The sequence below is a fragment of the Leptodactylus fuscus genome, chromosome 11, assembly GCF_031893055.1.
Source record: "Leptodactylus fuscus isolate aLepFus1 chromosome 11, aLepFus1.hap2, whole genome shotgun sequence".
NCBI lineage: Eukaryota > Metazoa > Chordata > Amphibia > Anura > Leptodactylidae > Leptodactylus > Leptodactylus fuscus.
This window is the reverse complement of record NC_134275.1, coordinates 64,343,862-64,358,882: the sequence shown is the minus strand read 5'-3', so window position 1 is coordinate 64,358,882 and position 15,021 is coordinate 64,343,862. Positions and strand designations below refer to the sequence as shown.

At 44.4% G+C, this 15,021-nt stretch overlaps 1 protein-coding gene and 3 non-coding genes across 4 annotated transcripts; 1 reads left to right on the top strand and 3 right to left on the bottom strand.

The window, feature by feature from the left end:
- Positions 1-8,540, top strand: LOC142185650 (oocyte zinc finger protein XlCOF7.1-like). Its single transcript, XM_075261084.1, has 6 exons — positions 1-75; positions 2,840-2,938; positions 5,240-5,299; positions 5,381-5,507; positions 6,455-6,553; positions 7,474-8,540. Exons 2-6 carry the CDS (start codon positions 2,840-2,842, stop codon positions 8,421-8,423), a joined length of 1,335 nt encoding a protein of 444 aa, XP_075117185.1. The 5' UTR covers positions 1-75; the 3' UTR covers positions 8,424-8,540.
- Positions 8,541-10,553: 2,013 nt separating this feature from the next.
- On the bottom strand, positions 10,554-10,625 carry TRNAE-CUC (transfer RNA glutamic acid (anticodon CUC)). The gene has a single exon. It is a non-coding gene; the product is annotated as a tRNA-Glu (tRNA).
- A 328-nt stretch (positions 10,626-10,953) lies between these two features.
- On the bottom strand, positions 10,954-11,027 carry TRNAN-GUU (transfer RNA asparagine (anticodon GUU)). The gene has a single exon. It is a non-coding gene; the product is annotated as a tRNA-Asn (tRNA).
- Positions 11,028-14,887: 3,860 nt separating this feature from the next.
- On the bottom strand, positions 14,888-14,997 carry TRNAL-CAA (transfer RNA leucine (anticodon CAA)). The gene is made up of 2 exons: positions 14,960-14,997; positions 14,888-14,933 (listed from the first exon to the last, which is right to left on the bottom strand). It is a non-coding gene; the product is annotated as a tRNA-Leu (tRNA).
- Positions 14,998-15,021: the final 24 nt, after the last annotated feature.

Here is a 15,021-nt window from a genome sequence, read left to right as displayed (position 1 = left end):
GTTTGGCTACACCGCGCGCCCCTTCCGTTCTGCTGGGTTTGGATTGTAGAAGATCACGTTGTATATTCTCAGGGGGTAAGAGAGGAAATATACATTAATACTTATAGGGAATGTATAGGAGGGCACCTGCTGAGTAACTGGTAGGTGGTGACTACAAGTCCCAGCAGACATTGCCATAGGCATCCATAAGGGGGCATCTTGGGACTAGTAGTTCAGCTGGGCAGGTATAGCTTGGTAGGCTTTATAAGGGTGATAGTGACTTCTCTGGGTTAGAAGGTGACTTGGCGTGGCGGTAGCTGTCATGTGATGACTACAAAGCGTTGCCACCATTGCTGTGTAATACTGACAGCTGTCCCTTTGTCTGTCCCAGGACTAGCAGTCTTGGGTCACATCTGTGTCAGTGTCTGTCCGGCTCAGACTCTGTGTGGAAGCGAGGAGGAAAAAGTCCTGCGAGCTCGACTTTTTTGTCTGGCAATGTCAGGAGAGTAAACAACAGATTCCTAACAGATCCCATTATAATCCATGTGGTCTGTCGAGATCCACTGTACAGATACCTAACAGATCTCATTATAATCCATGTGGTCTGTCGGGATCCACTGTACAGATACCAAACAGATCCCATTATAATCCATGTGGTCTGTCGAGATCCACTGTACAGATACCAAACAGATCCCATTATAATCCATGTGGTCTGTCAGGATCCACTGTACAGATACCTAACAGATCCCATTATAATCCATGTGGTCTGTCGAGTTCCACTGTACAGATTCCAAACAGATCCCATTACAATCCATGTGGTCCGCTGGGATCCAATGTACAGATTCCTAACAGATCTCATTATAATCAATGTGGTCTGTCAGGATCCAATGTACAGATTCCTAACAGATCTCATTATAATCAATGTGGTCTGTCGGGATCCAATGTACAGATTCCTAACAGATCCCATTATAATCCATGTGGTCCATTGGGATCCACTGTACAGATTCCTAACAGATCCCATTATAATCCATGTGGTCCATTGGGATCCACTGTACAGATTCCTAACAGATCCCATTATAATCCATGTGGTCTGTCGGGATCCACTGTACAGATTCCTAACAGATCCCATTATAATCCATGTGGTCCGCTGGGATCCACTGTACAGATTCCTAACAGATTCCATTACAATCAATGTGGTCCGTCGGGATCCACTGTACAGATTCCTAACAGATTCCATTACAATCAATGTGGTCCGTCGGGATCCACTGTACAGATGCCAAACAAATCCCATTATAATCAATGGGGTCCATAGGGATCCACTGTACAGATACCTAACAGATCCCATTATAATCCATGTGGTCCATTGGGATCCACTGTACAGATTCCTAATAAATCCCATTATAATCCATGTGGTCTGTTGGGATCCACTGTACAGATACCTAACCGATCCCATTATAATCCATGTGGTCCGTTGGGATCCACTGTACAGATTCCTAATAAATCCCATTATAATCCATGTGGTCTGTTGGGATCCACTGTACAGATACCTAACCGATCCCATTATAATCCATTTGGTCTGTTGGGATCCACTGTACAGATTCTAAATAAATACTGTTATAATCAATGATGTACATAGGGATCTACTGTACAGATACCTAACAGATCCCATTATAATCCATGTGGTCTGTTGAGATCCACTGTTCAGATACCTAACATCCATTATAATCAATGGGGTCCATAGGGATCCACTGTACAGACACCTAATAGATTACATTATAGTCATTGTGGTCCATCAGGATTCACTGTTGTCTACCATTCTTTATTTCTTAATCCATTCTTCTGTTTCAACGACAGACCAGAAGAACAGATTAGACAATCCAGATGTGAAGCCAAACTAGGGACATGTTCACATAGAACATGCAAAGATACATGCCGAATAAATCAGATGTATATTTTTGCTGTAGAGCCCGGGGCAGAAGTCTGAGGCTACATGTACGTGACCCCAGGGTGGACTGTTTTCCTAGCGGAAAGTACTCAGATAACCTCCTTCCCCCCATTCACTTCTGTGGGGGATTTCATTCCACTCCATTGAGATGACACCAGGTCTGCTCTATGATCATACGAATGGAGCATCAGTCCCCTAATGGGAGAGACTCGGCCCGAAGACTCAGTCGTGTGCATGAGACCCTAGGCTAAGACTACGTTCACATGACAGTGAGAGATCTGGCTGAGTGACATACATACACTGAAATGATTGAGGGGTCTGTGAAAATGCTTGCAAAGCGGCGTTCGTGTGAATCTAGCCTAAGAGTAGGACGAGCACTGTGTCGTGCAGTGTTGATGATCTGTGTGTGGCCAACCACTGTGGTTTCAGCTCTGTTTCTGGTGCTGAAATCCCTGGAAACATAGGTTGTTTTCTTTCTTTGTTGTTGTGTTTTTTTGGGGGGTTTTTTGTGTGTGTGCTGAAAAATTTGGCTCCCATTGATATAAACTAAAAAAAAAATCCCTGTAATTTCTACAAAGTCTCATAAATGATAAGTGCAGGTGATTTTAAGAAACTTTGTAATCTGTCTGATCAGAGGGAAATGCTTCTTTCTGCTCTTCTAAGACGCTTTCCTTGCTCCTTCTCCCCTTTGTTAAACTGACTCACTCTGAATATCTGTGTTCTATCCCTCTCAAGATGGACCCATGTCTATAGAAGTCTATAAAAAGAGAGACAGAGCTACACTACGTTCACATATGCCCCTGGATGTCCGTTCTTCTGATCCATCAGGGGGCTGGAATCTATATTGTAAAGCACTGTTAATGGAGTATTGTTGCTGCTTATATTTCTATCATTTTTTTTCTTCTGCTTTGTTAGATGTCCGTCAAGAACGAAACTATGATTAAGATGAAAAAACAGATGGCGGAAAAGATCCTGAATCATGCGCTAGGAATCATCTACCTGCTGACTGGGGAGGTAAGTATCTTGGATCATGTCCATCCTCTGTCTTATGTCTCCTCCTCCGATCATTAGTATACCCTGTGCTATATCCATTGGAACTATACAGCAGTGGTCTTCAACATGAGGCTCTATAGCCATTGTCAGACTACAACTCCCAGCATGCCGCCCTATCAGGCCTGTGAAGGATCTCACCTCGCCAAAGCGAGTCAGGTTGTCTGCTAAAAGGTGATAGAAAGGCTCTCAGTCCACTGATCCAAGACGCCACCTGCTAAGAATAATGAAGTTAGCACAGGCATGCTAATGCTGTGCCCAGGGTGAGACAAAAGGATGATCAAAGCTACCTCCAGGGAGTAATTAGGCTTGGACAATTGGACACTATCTCTGACCTGCTAATCAGGTAGAGTAAATTCACATGGGAAATATACCTGAGATGGGCATTGAAAAAAAACATAACTCTGGGCCATTCATCACAAGGCCCTTATAGCTTCTCAACAGTTGGAGAGCAATATGTATGTGAGTAATAACATTAAACCCCAAATTTAAAGGTACGGTGCAAAATAGCTGAAAAGGGCTTTAGAGGCAGCTCTTCTCCTACAGGGTCTTTGCTTTCCACTTCAGATAACTGCCCCTAACTGCAGACAAAGTGGAAGATGTCTTTCACGCAGTGGGGGCGGAGCTGAGCGACAATTCAAGGCAGTTCTCCAGAGCAGAGAATGAAGCCCCAACAGAAGAAATACCCCCTTATACTGTCGCCCCTCATTGCGGAAACGCAGCTTTTTTTCTTGCAGATTTTGCTGGGTTTTTTTTTTTTTTTTTTTTAGCCGAAGCCAGGAGTGGACTAAGCAAAAGGTAGAAGATTAAGAAGCTTCCTATATATTTCCCATTCCATTTGTAGCCATTATTGGCCTTGGGTAAAAAAAAACGCAACAAAAAAAAAGCTGTGTTTCCGCAATGTGCGGCCTCAGCCTTAAGCTGTTTACAGCTAATTTGTATAAGCCATAACCTTGATTTTCATGAAAATGAAGCTGCAATTCAGAATAAGAAAGGCATCTTTGGAAAATATAGAAGCTGCTCTACAAAGTATTGTCATTAGTTTGATACTAATTTTCTAGCTGATAGACTCCCTTTACAATGTACTTTCAATTATTAAAGAAATCTATTTCCTCCATTTTTCAGGCTGATTTGCTTTTTATATAGAAGTCTATGGAGGGGGGAGGAGAAGAAGGATGCTGGAAAAGACACAAAAATAAGAGCAGTTGAGAATTTTTGCTACACTGTGATGTTATGTGTCTTAGGGATAGGAGTCTACCACTGCACAGAACGGGGCAAAAAATATTTGCCAACTTTTCTAAGTTGGTCTCTAGTAGACCTGGCAGCCATGCAAAACCCTGACCCATCAATGTAATGTGAGGGGACAGGAGATTGACCTACTCTTCTAGGATGTTGAGAGGTTACCCCCTTTTTTGCATGATTCTCTCTGATATTTCGAGAGAGTTCACAAGTATACAGTAAGCTAGTTATCATCCTCCCCCTCCATAGCCCAAAGTGCGGAGCTTTCTCTTTTAGATAACCGTCAGAGTGAACATGAGGAGGAGAAGAGCAACCTAAAACTGGGAGAAGGAAATAGATTTCTTCTGTTTACCTGTACTATTCATGGACAACCCCTTTAAGATGTACACTATGTGATTAAAAGTATCGGACACCTGGCTGAAAATGACTTACAAGTTGGTGGCGCCCTCCATCAGTTATGCTGGAATTCAATATGGTGTTGGCCCACCCTTAGCCTTGATGACGGCTTCCACTCTCGCAGGCAGACGTTCAATCAGGTGCTGGAAGGTTTCTTGGGGAATGGCAGCCCATTCTTCATGGAGTGCTGCACTGAGAAGAGGTATCGATGTAGGTCAGTGAGGCCTGGCATAAAGTCGGCGTTCCAAAACATCCCAAAGGTGTTCTATAGGATTCAAGTCCGGACTCTGTGCCGGCCAGTCCATTACAGAGATGTTATTGTCATGTAACCACTCCGCCACAGGCCGTGCAGTATGAACAGGTGCTCGATCGTGTTGTAAGATGCAATCGCCATCCCCGAATTGCTCTTCAACAGTGGGAAGCAAGAAGGTGTTTAACACATCAATGTAGGCCTGTGCTGTAATAGTGCCACGCAAAACAACAAGGGGTGCAAGCCCCCTCCATGACCAATGGAGGGCGCCACCAACTTGTAAGTCATTTTCAACCAGGTGTCTGGATACTTTTGATCACATAGTGTAGGTGAGTGATGTACAAGGCTGATCAGTAACCTATACCTGCTTTGTCTCATAGGAATACGTCATAGTGAAGAAAAATTCCCCCCACAGTCCGATGCACCTTCTTCCTGGACAGGTCAGACTTGCTTGTATATAATGTCTCATTTCCACCTCTGTGAGATCCCAGATCTATATCTGTGTGTATTCCTTGTTCCAGATACCAGTAAAATGCGGCGACATCTCAATCTATTTCTCCATGGAGGAATGGGACTATATAGAAGAACATAAGGACCATTATCAGAATATGGTGCTGGAAGAAGGGATCTCATTGGACAGATGCTCAGGTAACATGACATAGATAGGAACATCTTGATATCTGTCTTACTGGTCAGCGGTATTCAAGTCAAGATTGGAAAGACTTAAAGGGATTGTCTGGCATAATGAATACTAAAGACTTATCCATAGGATTTGTCATCATAATCAGATCAGTGGGATCAGTGGACCCTCACCGATCAGTCGATTTGGCTGCCGAAAGCCATATACAAGGAAACAGCTCTGTTCCTGTTCAAGTTAATGTGAGCAGAGCTGAAGTTCCCTGGTTCTAACATGACAGTATATGAAGCCAGAAGCTGTATACAGTGCATGGAGCCGTTCTCTCACATCGGATGAGTGTGCATGTTTTTGGTTTTTTTTTAGTACTGATATGGAAATAAGATGCACCTATACTAGTTACTTAGGGAAAAAAGATAAAATATGTTGAAATACAACTTTGCCAACCCTTCTTTCACTTGTGCCACTGGGGAAGAGTCAGGGCATCGTAATACACATTATATGGTTGGCTGATGCACCCAGCTGGCATTCATCTAATGTGTATAACCATCTTAAAGGGGTTGTCTTGTTAAAAAAAAAAAATGCAGGAGTGACCCACCTTAACCAGTTATTGGCTGAGCTGGGATCAACAGGTGAAGACCTTGGGGGAACGGGTCTTAATAAGAATACTATAGTGACAGGCCTGGGAGCCTTCACAAAACTTCAGACTGCCATGGCAAGCAGCTAGGAGTGCAGGGAACCCCCTGGCTCAGACTAACCTCAGATGCTACAGTCACTAGTGGTTGCGGCAGCTCGGTATATCATAGCTGGCATCCGCTTCTGAGCCATATTTTCCGTGCACACATCTACCATACATATATGGTCATTGTTACCAATTACATTTAATTTTTTATTAAAAATAGCCGTAAACAAGTCCCAATATACCGTATTTGTGAGACTTTCCCTCTGCTTATTCTTATAGGTCCATTCAAGAACAGTTTTAATATTGTTTTTCTTGGAGAAGAGAAGTTAAGTGAGAAGGAGATGGCGGATGTGAGCGTCAGCAAAGAGACGGCTGCAGGTTGGTTAGAGGGGTTAATTCTGTCACTTATAGACATTGTATTGATCTTATAGACATATGTAGAATGTTATTTACATGAATGAGGTTCCCTTTTTATTAGAGGTATACACCAACTATAGGCTAGAGCAATTGGCCGCAGTCAGTGAGGGAACATGGCAGCAAGTCGTCTTTTTTTTTTTTTTTCAGTGGCACCCCAGTGACGCCATGTTCCCTTCATTTAGGTTATTCACGTGGTGTTGTGAGATACTGCCAAGAATGGTGGAGGAGAGGGATGGAGGTGATGAGGCATTTCCCTTATAAATTCAGGGATGAAACATATTGGAAACCTCTCCTATAGTTCAGGGGTCGGCAACCTTTGGCACTCCAGCTGTTTTAAAACTACAACTCCCAGCATGCATACTTGTTCTGCTGTTCTGGGAACTCCCATGGAAGTGAAGGGAGCAGGTTGGGAGTTGTAGTTTCACAGCAAGGTTGCTGATCCCTGCTATAGCTAGTTCACCAATATGATATTGGAGACAGACTGATACCCAGCGTCCCTAAAAATCATCTGTACTCTGAAACGCAGGTCATGGAGGCGGAAGCAGATAGTTCTGTTCACCTGAATGGGACTCAGTTCAGACAGTACAAACAACAGATCTGTCCACTGCCTGCTCCATTGTCTGTATATCAGTTGCTGAGAACAGCTGATCGGTGAGGGTGCCAGTTGTCAGACCCCAACTGATCTATCCTGAGGTCGTGAGAATATTTAACCTGGAAACCCCTTGAACCCATACTGTCCAACATTTGCGTTGTACAAATTGGAGCATTTAAGTCCCACCCAGAGATGGCTCCAAACTGCCAGGTGGGGGGTGCGTAATATATAATAATCAATTTAATTTTTTTAAATAAACACCAGTTTTAATTCTTTTTCTTTTTGACAGATGGATCAGGGAACAGAAGCCTGGCAGAAGAATCCCAAAGAAGTTCACAAGATGGGGCCATAGTAGATGATACCAGTATTCCTCATGGAAACTCCTCCATTGCATCATCTGTGTGTGACCTGGGAAGCCATTCATCGTCTTGTCCTCAGTGGGAATGTGAGATGTGGACAGTAAATGACAATATTATCAGTAAGGATTTAACAAAGAAAAAGTCTCCTACCCAAAAGAAAAAGCAGAAGAATTCTGTGACTGGGACACAAAAAGAAGTTACCGTGAATGGTGCAAAAATCCCCAAAAGTGCTCATTTGTGTGAACATTGCGGACAGTGTTTTGTGGACAGATCTCACCTTGTGGGACATAAGAGAAGACATATGGGAGAGAAGTCTTTCATCTGCAACGAGTGTGACAAACAGTTTGCTCATAAGTCTCATCTTCTCTCACACCAGAGGTCACATACTGGGGACACTTGCTACTGGTGCGGGGACTGCGGCATCTTCTACACTTACAAGTCTCAGCTTATTGCACACCAAAGGACTCACCGTGAAGATCTGTTCTATCGGTGTGATGTATGTGACCAAAAATTTGACTTTAGGTGTCTTCTTCTTGTGCACCAGCAAATTCATACAGGACTGAAGCCCCATCAATGTCACGAGTGCGGAGAACGGTTTACATACAGGTCTGGCCTTGTAGTTCATGAAAGGACTCACACAGGAGAGAAGCCTCACCGGTGCAAGGACTGTGGTGAACACTTCTCTGATGGGTACAGTCTTATTACACATCAGAAGGTGCATAGGCCGGAGGCGGCGCACAAGTGTCCTGACTGTGGGAAGCAGTTTGAATACAGGGCTTCTCTTATTGTACACCAGAGGACACACAAACTGGTCAGACCAAGTCTGGCCCACCATAGAAAAGGCCAAATAGGCTCAAAAATCACAAAAAACTCTTCATAATTCATGACCTTCAGGAGATCTACTCAGGAGACATATCTTGAACTTTATCACTATGCAACGTAACCTTCAGGCTGCAAACCTATTAAATATGTAGGCAAGTGAAATAAAGAAGTAATACGAGGCCACGTGGATTCAATGTGTATTTGTTCTAATAGGATGATTTACATGTTGCTCTGGGTTTGCACTTGAGCTAAGGTTTCCGTTCTTTGGGGCAGCTTAGGGACACAAAAAATAGAAACTGAATCTGCTTACAAAGCGGGGTCCACCAGGTTTCCACCCAAAAAACCTTTTAAGGCTGGGGCCCCACATTGCGGAAACGCTTTTTTTTTTTAATGCGTTTTTTTTTTATGCCAAAGCCAGGACTAGACTGAACAGAAGTTAGAAGTTTAAGAGCTTCCTATTCCGATTCCATTTGTAGCCATTCTTGGCTTTGGCTCGAAAAACTGCAACGAAATCTGCAACAAAAAAAAGCTGCGTTTCTACAACATGGGGCCTCAGCCTAAGGCTCTTCAACTCTCTCCTGGGCTCTGGCGCGGGTCTTTGGGTTGTGATGTTGCAGATGTTACATGGTTCAGGCCAGCCTCCCGATGCATAATGATATTAGCGTAAACCACGTCTCTGATTCTTATCACCCCTGGCCCTCCAATCATTATACCCGGCGGGTTTAGATTCTGCCAAACCCCAAATTTTTGCAATATTTGCAATAAACACTGTAATGGCCAGTATGGGAAATTATACTGTTGTGAAGAGGATATTGTGGGATACTTTTCTGTGTTTGGAGAGGCCACTATGGGATATAGTGGGTGGTCCTAGGGGGTGTAACTACTGCAGTAGCGGTTGCCACAGGGCTTAGGATTTAGGGGTCAGGCTGGCACTAATGTTTTTTTTTATTTTTTTTAAATAGGCTGTTACCTGCTGGAGTAACTCCAACACGTAACGGGCCCTATTAACATAATGACCCTCGCTCCTGCTCACAGCTGCTCATGCTTCCCATTCTACGAAGGCTGTGATAAGGAGTGGGGATCAGTAAGTGAGGCTGTGGGCCCGCAAACACCATGATCATTATACTCAGAAGGGGAGGGGGGTCTTTTTAGACCCCCGAGTACAATGATCAGAGGGCTAGGCGAGGTGAGGGAACATAAAAAACACTACTTACCTCCCCTGGGCGCTGGAAGGCTTTGGGCCTATTTCGTGACGTCCCAGATGTCACATGGGCTGTTCTGCGTCATAATGCGTCACGACACAGGCCTGGCTCAAGTGACGTCTGGTCCATCATTGAAGATGGCCGACAACAGCGGAGAGTACACCGGAGTCCAGGAAAGGTAAATAACAGTGTTTTTTATGTTTGTATCCTCCACTGGGTCTCTGATTATTATACTCTGGGGTCTGAAAAGACCTCAGAGTGTAATAATTGTTCATGGGTGTCCACAATGGGGCATAATAATGTGTGCAGGGGCCACTATGGGAATAATACTGTGTGTTCAGGGGCCACTATGGGGGATAATAGTGTGTGGTCTGGGGCCACTATGGGGCATAATAATGTGTGCAATAATGCAGTTTGTGGGCATGTGTTTAGTTGGTTGGTTGGGGGAAGGGGACCAAGTTCGCCTTGGGGCTCCATCATCCCTAGTTACACCAATGAATGGTCTACTATGACACAATATACTGTGTGGGAACATTATACTATACGAGTGGTCCAATATGACACATTCCCGTTCGGCCATAGGAAAATGGTCGATGGATATTTTGGATGAAGACATGAAGATGACATGAGAGAAGAGGTGAAGGCGGAGATGAAGATGGAGGCGGTGCTGGAGCGTTTTCAAGCAGCACAGGGAACATCCACTAGGCTGCCTGTAGACTCATTAGCATAACGAAGAAAACCGGTATCTACTGAACAGTGGCGTGGAGAAGACATCTCATGATAGGGGAAGAATAGCCTTTCTTTAAGGCTATTCTGACATGGGCTTAGTTTAAAAACGGGATTCTAATGATAGAACACTTCAAGAGTAATCTCTGCTGTATTCTATTATATTAAATCCTCTTCAAATAATTTTGATAGAACTGCAGAAAAAGAAATTTCTAACACTGAGTTTTAGAAATAGATTCACAACAGAACAAAAAAGTTTCTTCCCTGACCGGGAATCGAACCCGGGCCGCGGCGGTGAGAGCGCCGAATCCTAACCACTAGACCACCAGGGAGAGTTATGGGAGGAAGACCTCAGCAGTAATAAAACACTAACGCCAATCACAGCCAGGCACAAATCTCAGCACTCTCCCTATAGTAATACTCCGCATGCTTATACGTGTGATCTATAGTTGAGTGACCGCTCTGAATATATTATATAATATCATTGATTGTGAATTACACAATCAGGTCTTGTCAATTATAATTTTATACAGCACTAAAACGCTTTGTATTGTAATGCACAATCAATTCTATATTCAGAGCGGTCACTCACATATAGATCACACATGTAAGCATGTAGTGAAATTCTAACCATAAATTTATAAAGAAAAAAAAACTTCCCGTCCCTGGGTGGGCTCGAACCACCAACCTTTCGGTTAACAGCCGAACGCGCTAACCGATTGCGCCACAGAGACGACATACGTAGCTTCGTCTTCTAGCAACTCTTTTGCTGTAACGTCACTGACACGCACGTACACGCTCCAGTCAGCGCTGAGTTCCTGTACAGAGACGTAGCACAATGCAGCTCACGATGGGTTGAAAAACGTTGGACAAAATGCATGAGCAGAGAGCGCCCTCTGGTGCCAGGTCACGTAATTACACCACGTGTTTGTTACCTGCTTCTAAACGTGCAGCTGCGATGTCCAGAGAACTGTCGTGCGGTAGCACATGCTCACACACGGCAGTGACATCACAGAAGCTCTGCATCACCAGCCTATGACGTCAATATAAACCTACTGAAACGACAAAGGCAGTTAAGGTGTTTGAAAATGGGAAGACCATTGGTTATCATGGCAGCCAGGGACCTAACAAAGGCACCTATTTCTTCCAGGGACATCTCCCTGCAGCAATGCTTTGGAATACTAAGGACCGGGTCACATCTGCGTTCAGGTTTCTGTTTGGGGAGACCACTTGGGGACCCCCGAACGGAAACCTAATCTGCATAAAAAAGCGGTTACCTAAGGAAACCTCAACCTAAGGATCTCATAGACTGTAATGGGGTCTGTGTAGTTTCCGCACGAAAAAATGGACCCTCATGGATCAGCTGTTTCAAGAGAATGCAGTTTTTGGAGAAGTGCCATGTCCTCTTCACCGAATACTGAGTACAGTGCCGTACATTGTATAGTGACCAAGCTTGGTATTGCAGCTCAACCCCATTCACGTGAATGATGCTATCACATGTTCGCTGAGGGTAATAACACCCACTGATTGGGGCTTATCAGCGTAACGGACCACCACAGATCAAAACTGTAACCCATGCGGAAATCAGTGGCTAACCTCATATTCTAATTCAGGTTTCACAGCTAAAAAATATACTTTAGACTTTGTCTGTTGAATTGCCTAATATAAGGCACCCCCCTGAAATTAAGGCATGCCCAAAAATCTTTGCAGCCGGCTGAACACTGTGCGATTTGCTCCGTGTGCACAGGAAAGCTGGCTGTCTCTGCTGTGGTATCCACTGTCCCTGCTGTGGTAGGATGAACGCTCCCAGCTCATCCCAGAGGTAGAGGCAGCAGCCGACTTTACTGTGCACACGGAGCACAGTGCACACGGAGCACAGTGCACACGGAGCACAGTGCACACGGAGCACAGTGCACACGGAGCACAGTGCACACGGAGCACAGTGCACACGGAGCACAGTGCATATGGAGCACAGTGCACAGCATCCAGCCGGCTGCAATGCCAGTGAAGTGAGGCTCTCCAGCGCAACCACTGGAAGACTTGCTAAGCCCCGCCCACCACTTCTGCTGCGACGAACAGCAGCACCAGCGCTGCTATGAAGATGGGAAAGGTAAGTAGGATACCTTCCCCCCTCCTCTACACTACCTTCAATCGGCAGTCATGCCGGCGCTCTGCTAAGGAAGTGCCGGCATGACTGCTGGTTGTCATAAAGATGTCCCCTGAAAGTAAGACAGGTCCTATATTTAGGACGACAATTTAATATAAGACACTGTCTTATTTTCGGGGAAACACGGTAGCACCAATCATTGTTGAGGATCAAGGGGGGGCCTGTAGTGGCACCACTCCCACAATTACTGCAATTGGTCAGTTTGTAAAGGCCGACCAATTGAAGACACATCAGGCAGTTTTAATTACCATTAATTGCACTGCTCATATCATTCCCTGTTGCTCTCTGCATTGTGAGACTTCGATAGTGCCTCCTAGCAAAAAATGCTACTCCTGTTATCCCTCCATCCATTTCTTTACTGTAATTTTTATTTGACTTTCTGTTCTGCTTCTCCTCCCTGCTGGCTGCGGGTTGCGGGTTAAGGAATAGATACCCTAATCAGCACCAACTCTTCCTTGGGAAGTGTTTTTTCTTCTCTATTTGTGTTTTTTTTATTTTAACATAATTTAACTCTGTGTCACTGAGATCCATGAACTGACCCCCCCACCTACCGTCTAAATAATTTATTGTACCAAAAATCTATATTTACCTAGAAAGCCAGGGCGGTCATGTGACCACCCCAGGCACATTTTCCAATTTTCCAGTGACTTTCTGTTTCCTGAAGAAGGGAAATGGAACGTCACCTATACTAACCCTCCCCACCTCACCCATACCTGTGTTCTGGTCCGGACTTTCTGGGCTCAGCATGTCACTACTTCTGGGCGAGCAGCACCTGCTCTTCTTGACATCTGCTGGCTACCCACGCCCGTGCAAATAGCAGCGAAGTGTCAGAAGGTCTAGACTGGAAGACAGTTAAGTATGAGGGGGTGGGGGGTGTTGAGTTAGTTAGGAAGGGCTAGTAGGAGGCGAACTATCTATAAAAACAGGGAGGGGGTGTGAATGGGGAGGGGGAGGGAAGTGGTGTAAGTCAGTGCTAAATGAAGCCGAGGTATGATGGTAGTTGTATGAAAACACAGAACAGGAAGATATCCATGTAAACAAATGTAGAATATCCATAGAGCTCACAGAGATACCCAGAAATCACTTAAAACACTGCTAAAGATATTTGGGTGCACTTATTAAGATATTAATAGCACTTGATAAAAACAGCAATATATGCGATATAGAAGCACCGATTCCCAAGATAAAAATCAATGAATTAGAGGATAATAATCTATATATTTTATTCGAGTCCCATCATAATTACAGCAGGGCTGGATGCTAGAGGTCGAGCCCTCTTTTACGTTCTGAAAAACTGGGGCGATATGTCGGCAATGTTCCGTGAACAGACTCACTTTAAGCTATTCTCTATGTGGGGGAACAATAATATCTTATGAAAAATTGTGTATAGAGGTGGGGGCTGAGATGGTTCTATCTGTCCATCTCTCTCTCCCAGAGAGATGCAGTTTGGATCTTGCCAGACTGGTTATGTAAATACTATGCTCTGTGTATTGGGTGATGCTATCTTACAAAGAAACTAATTAAAATGGAGACAGTTCGGCAGGAACCACGGGCATTGTTAGGAAAGGATCAAAGACCAAAGACCCTTTTTAAGATAAAGGGACAAGAGAAGGGTAATTAAGCTAATTGTCTCCAACAGGATGCCTATTGTCTTTAGAATACCATGAGATAGACATCTAGGGCGTGTATTTGAGACATGTGCTGATGGCTGCCATTTTGTGTGAAGTTTGCGGTCACCAGACCATGTGCTCACAAGACTCCATTTTAGAGTCCTCAGGGGGGTGTGACCTCTCTCCAGTTTCTTATCCAATAGATATGCATCAGGGCTATTGTTACAAACTTCTCCACCAATGGATGTATGCTAATTATACTAGCCAATCCTGTTCTGTCTATGCCATGTGATATATACTTTGTTCTAGCCACCATTAAACCAGAATCCATTTTGATACACGACCACCATGTGTCTTCATGATTCTCCAGGCTAAAAGATGGCGGAGGCCGATCTTGGCCTGTTAATTAATTTTCCTTTACAGACAGCATATCTCTGGGGTATTATGATTTGACCTCAACATCTATATTCTTTCTTCAACATGTTAGAAGAGTTCAAACATATTGGTTATTGTAAGAAGGGGTAAGAAGACAAGAAAAAGTGTTTTGTTATTAACTTCGGGTCAAGCAAAAGATTTTGTATTGCGCGGCCTCCACATGTCGATGGGAAGGAAACTGCCCTATACCGTGTGGCCTAATGAATATGGAGCTGACTTTGGATCAGCGGCTTGAGGGTTCGAGTCCCTTCGTGGTCGCGGCCGGGCTGGATGCTAGAGGTCGAGAGCCCCCTTTTACCTTCTGCTAAACTCGGTTAGCACGATGGGCCACGTTTCAAGCCAAGCGACAGCAACGTAAGAGTTTCCAAGGTCAAAAGCTAACTGTCAGAAGTGGGATTTGAACCCACGCCTCCATTCGGAGACCAGAACACCCAACTTTGGTGAAGAAGTTACTCTTGAGTCTGGTGCCTTAGACCACTCGGCCATCCTGACAAAGCTCTCTCGCTCCCGCCTCCA